The sequence below is a fragment of the Scylla paramamosain genome, chromosome 10 (genome assembly GCF_035594125.1).
Source record: "Scylla paramamosain isolate STU-SP2022 chromosome 10, ASM3559412v1, whole genome shotgun sequence".
In the NCBI taxonomy this organism is placed as follows: domain Eukaryota; kingdom Metazoa; phylum Arthropoda; class Malacostraca; order Decapoda; family Portunidae; genus Scylla; species Scylla paramamosain.
In genome coordinates, this window is record NC_087160.1 from 19384432 (window position 1) to 19389431 (window position 5000).

General features: G+C 42.3%; 1 protein-coding gene across 1 annotated transcript in view; it reads left to right on the forward strand.

The window, feature by feature from the left end:
* The window catches only part of LOC135104533 (roundabout homolog 1-like), a 190903-nt gene that overhangs the window by 82550 nt on the left and 103353 nt on the right, over positions 1-5000 (forward strand). Inside the window, 1 exon segment of the mRNA XM_064012107.1 lies at positions 2446-2509. Within this exon segment, the coding sequence (XP_063868177.1) occupies positions 2446-2509 (64 nt within the window).

Sequence of the window (5000 nt, forward strand, 5' to 3'; positions counted from 1 at the left end):
TGTGTGTGTGTGTGTGTGTGTGTGTGTGTACCTGTGCCTACCTCCTCTGACGCTCTCTCTCTTCCTCTTCTCTCCCTCTTCTCTTCTCCTCTTCTCCCTCCTTCCCATAACCCTCTCCTCCTCCTCCTCCTCCTCTTCCTCCTCTTCCTCCTCCTCCTCCTCCTCCTCCTTCTCCTCCTCCTCCTCCTCCTCCTCCTCCTCCTCCTCCTCTGCCCCACATCAAAAAACGTGTGTGTGTGTTTTGCCAGAGAATTGTGGCCGCTATGTGCATTTATGGTATTAAACTTTATGTACATTTTTCTCTCCCCCGTCTCTCTCTCTCTCTCTCTCTCTCTCTCTCTCTCTCTCTCTCTCTCTCTCTCTCTCTCTCTCTCTCTCTCTCTCTCTCTCTCTCTCTCTCTCTCTCTCTCTCTCTCTCTCTCGTGTGTGTGTTTATGTATGTAAGGACTACACTCACGAAAGTTGCATAAGAGTTTTTGAACCTACAGTGTGAACTTGAACCTAACTCCTTGAACCTTGAACCCCCTGTGAAGTGAACCCTTGAATCCTAAATCAACTTATACAGTGAACCATAAACTTGAGACCCTTCGAAAAGTTATTCATTTGAACTTTGAACCCATGCAAAAATTAAGTCCTTGAACCTTGAATTCCTTTGTTTTTTTCTAATTATGACACCTTAAACCTTTGTAAATAGAACCCTTGAACTTGAATCCCTTTTAAAAATTAATCATTGAACCTTAAACCTAAAAATTGAACCCAGGTACCTTAAATAATGAATCTTTAAAACTTGCCCTCCTTGTAGAATGAACCTTTAAACTTGAATCCTCTGGAAAAATAAATAAATAAAAATAAAATCCTTTCCTTGAACCCTTATATAATGCGTGGCCATCCCTGAACCCTTGTGAAATGCGTCCTTTCCCCCTGAGCCCTTATGTGATGTACCCTTGTCCCTGAACCTCACCTCGTGGCCTGAGTACAGTGACCTGCCGTGCCTGTAATAACTGGTGAGGATGGGGGGTGGCACCGGATGCAAAAATATTCAACATAATGTTTGGATCACAATGGAAATTATTATTTAAAGCCATAAATGTCCGCACAGTCACGTACGTGCTGCAGCAGCTACGTACTTTACACCATGCCACGTGTACTTGTTAATTGAGGGCGTACGCGGGGGTGTTATGTATGTACGTATAATTATGTACTGTACGTGTGGGATAAAAAAAAATCATAAAGAAAAAGAAAGTTGCGCACATAAATGAAAAAAAAAATAGTTACGTACCTACATGCTATACATATACAGCTGGTTTGTACGTGGTGTAGACTCGTGTATGTGACAGAAAAAAGGACATGTACGTAGTTAAGGAAAGATAAAAGTTACGTGCATGCAATAAATACATAGTTAGCTTATAGTGTGTGCTTGTGTACGTGACAGAAAAGGACATGCGCATAAATGTACTTAGGTGGGCGTACATATGTAAGAACTATTAAAGACTTGTGTGCACCAGTTTAATGACTTTGTGTAGTTTATATACGTGACTCAGGGGAAAAAATATATATATACTGTCATATGTACAAAAAGATAGTATGAATATGAAGGTGCGTACGTGTGTAAACCTTTTTGTGTACACTGAAAAGCATGACGGTGACTGTGTAAACCTTTGTGTGTATGTGAATTGCAGTAACTGAACCTATGTAAACTCATATGTGGACTCGGTAAAATTCTAATGCGTGTGTATATGTAACTGTGTGTGTATGTGTGTGTGTGTGTGTGTGTGTGTGTGTGTGTGTGTGTGTGTGTGTGTGTGTGTGTGTGTTTGTGTATGTTGGCGTACTGCAATGTCGTAGTGTGTTGTATAGGGATGTGTATGGTAGGGTGTTGTGGTAAGGTGCATTGCTGAGCTGTCCATACATAATTGATTGGGTGTCTGTACTCAGCTGTCTTGTAGGGTGTCCGTACAAGGGTGCCATGGTAGGGTAGAGTACTGGGGTGTCTGTGTAAAGGTGTCGGCGTGCTAGGGTGTCGTGCAAGGGTGTCGTGCAGAGTGTCGTGCCAGGGTGAAGGCGTGCACTAACGAGCGTGTAGTACAGGGCCGAAGCCTCACCTTTAATGTATAACGGAGTAGTGCGTTTAAACACGAATATGCCAGAATTACAGAAGCAGGCTTGTGTATGTTTGAATATTAATGTAGAGCGCCGTGACACATAAAGATCCGTGTAATATGGTCAGTAATTTTATTTTTAGTTCAGCTTTTTCTCTCCCTTTTTGTGCATGTATATATATATATATATATATATATATATATATATATATATATATATATATATATATATATATATATATATATATATATATATATATACCCTACAGCACCCCACTCCCTCTCCCTCTTCCCCTCCCTCTCTCTCTTTTTCTCCCTCTAACAGCCTTTTTTATATTTTTTGCAGGTGTGTGTACGTGTTTTGTGTCCGTGTCGTCGGTGCTGTCTGCCGCGTGTGTTTGTGTTGCTTGGTGAGTGTTTATTGCTTGGCTTGACACTGGAGCACAAAGAGTGTTTTTATGACGAGTGGTCTCATCTGTTATGCAATCATGTATTGACCAAGTAATAGTCTGAAGGTATTGTGTTTCCTCCCTTCTTTGTGTTGTAAAAATAGGAAGGGCAAAAGAGTTAGGGTAAGTGAATTTTTGGAGTGTGTGAAGAACTTGCATAGAATTGTCAATGGAAGAGTGAGATGTGGACAACTCTTGCATTTGAATATTGAAAGGAAAAAATATATAATTAAGTAATATTGGATTGCCTGGTATGTTTAAGTTAGTATTTATGCATTATGTAATATGAATAAGTATACCTGAGTATTATATTCGTTAAACATCATGAGGGAGGTGTCAAAAACACTTTTCCAACTTTCGATAATCCATTTGGCCCCTTTTCTTTTGGGAGTGGCACCTCAGTTGGCCTTTTTTTTTTTTTTATATATATATATATATATATATATATATATATATATATATATATATATATATATATATATAAACTTCTTGGTCTTGGCCAATACCACTCTAACATAAAAGAAAAAACTCGGACATGAAAATAACATTAGCGTATTCACCTGAGGGCAAGGTTAGGATAGGTTTAGATTCATTCAGTTCATTAGTTTCATTGTTAATCCCTTCATTGTGTACTTCATGATTTAAAGAAGCATCATATTTTTGCCCAGAAATAAATAATCACCGTCTCAAAATTAGTATGTTAGGGTTATATCTGTAAAACCTCAAAAACTGTAACTCTATGGAAGTGTTGTGGCGACGTGGTGAGGCCCAGGGACACAGGAGAGCAAGACGCGCGCACCACACCGCCATACCGGGACCTGAGGGCGAGGAAGAGAAGAGTCTCATGAAAAGAATCACACGCCAACAATAGCGACATTGACTTAGATAGGCGGCAGTTTAGCAGGAAATTAACTTGTATGTTTTACTTTATATTTTCCAAGTTGTTTGTAGTTTTGTGTTGCCGTGAGGTAAAGAGTTTCGCTTGTGATGTTGTGGTAAAGAGGTCTACCTGATTGCTGCGGTGAAAAAGATAAGCGTTGTCGTGTTGGTGAGAGTTAATTTATAATGTGGCAAAAAGGGTCTTCTCGGTTTTGCAGTGTGAGGTTAAAGTAGTATATATAGACGAGTGCTGTTGTGAGGTTGAGTTAATTTTCTATTGTGGCAAAACACTTCCTCTATTGCGGAGTGGTGAGGTCAGAGAAAGGTCACTCAGGATATAGATGCATTTCAGCGGCTTATCTCGACTTTTTTTTCTACATTCTTTAGTTGAGTTTATATGATTTTTCAAGATTGTTTTCATGATCGTAGTGATTTAACAAGTATTTCGCACCATTAATACCAAAAACGTCATGAAAACCGGAGTAAAAATCTCAGTGACCTTTTAAAATTATTTCTTATGAGAGAACAAAGAACAAACCCCTTACTGAGATGCCCCTAACAGACACACAGACAACCAGACAAGCAAACAATATGGTGATGCTTCCTTTGTCTCTCACGTAACACGCCGCGTCACACCCCAGCACTGACCTGCACCAGCACAGGGAACTAAGAGCAAAACACGCAAGCTTCCTACCTCCTTTACTTCCTTACGTGCTGGAAAACCAAGGTACGGATGCGTGTACTATTGAATCAGGCAAGGCGGGGATGGGGTGGGGCTGTGGGGTGCTTGGTATGGAGGGCGTGGTGCGTCTGCTGCCCGTAGAGTAGAGTAGAGTGGGTGGGGCGGCAGTGGCGTCGGCCGGGACCAGTTTGTAAGGCGAGAACACGCGTACGGCCTTAGAAAAGCATGCATTTGAAAGTAGTCTCGACCCTCCTTGAACTGAGCCGAGCCGAACCCCCTGGAGAGGACTCAACCTCGCCCGGAGCATACGTGATCCTTCCTCCATCTCCCCTCCTTCTCTCTCTCCCCTTCCCGCCGCGTCCACTAGTCTTTCCCCATCCACCCTCCCTGATCCCTCCCATTCTCTCCTTTTCCTATCGTAGTCTTTCGCCTCTTCATTCCTCCCTCCCTTCCTTATTCCCCCTTCCTCTCTCTTACGCCTGTCCATTCCATTTTGCTTCTCTCCATACCTCCCCCTCCATTCCTCCCCTCCTTCTCTCAAGCCCCTCTCGTTTGTTGTCCCCCAATAAGATTTCCAGTATCCCTTCTTCCCTCCTTCCCTCCCTCCCTCCTTCCTTCCCTCCCTCCCTCCCTCCCTCCCTCCCTCCCTCCCTCCCTCCTTCTCTCCCTCCTTGGATGTGGCGAGTGTTTCATCCTGTTTGTCGGTGTTTGCGGTAGAATAGAGATAGGAAAGGAAAGAACGAGGGAAGAAGGAAAAAGGAAAACGATGGTAGTTTGTATGTATGCACTCCACTCTCTCTCTCTCTCTCTCTCTCTCTCTCTCTCTCTCTCTCTCTCTCTCTCTCTCTCTCTCTCTCTCTGTCAGCCAGTCAGTCACTTTTTTTTTTTTTT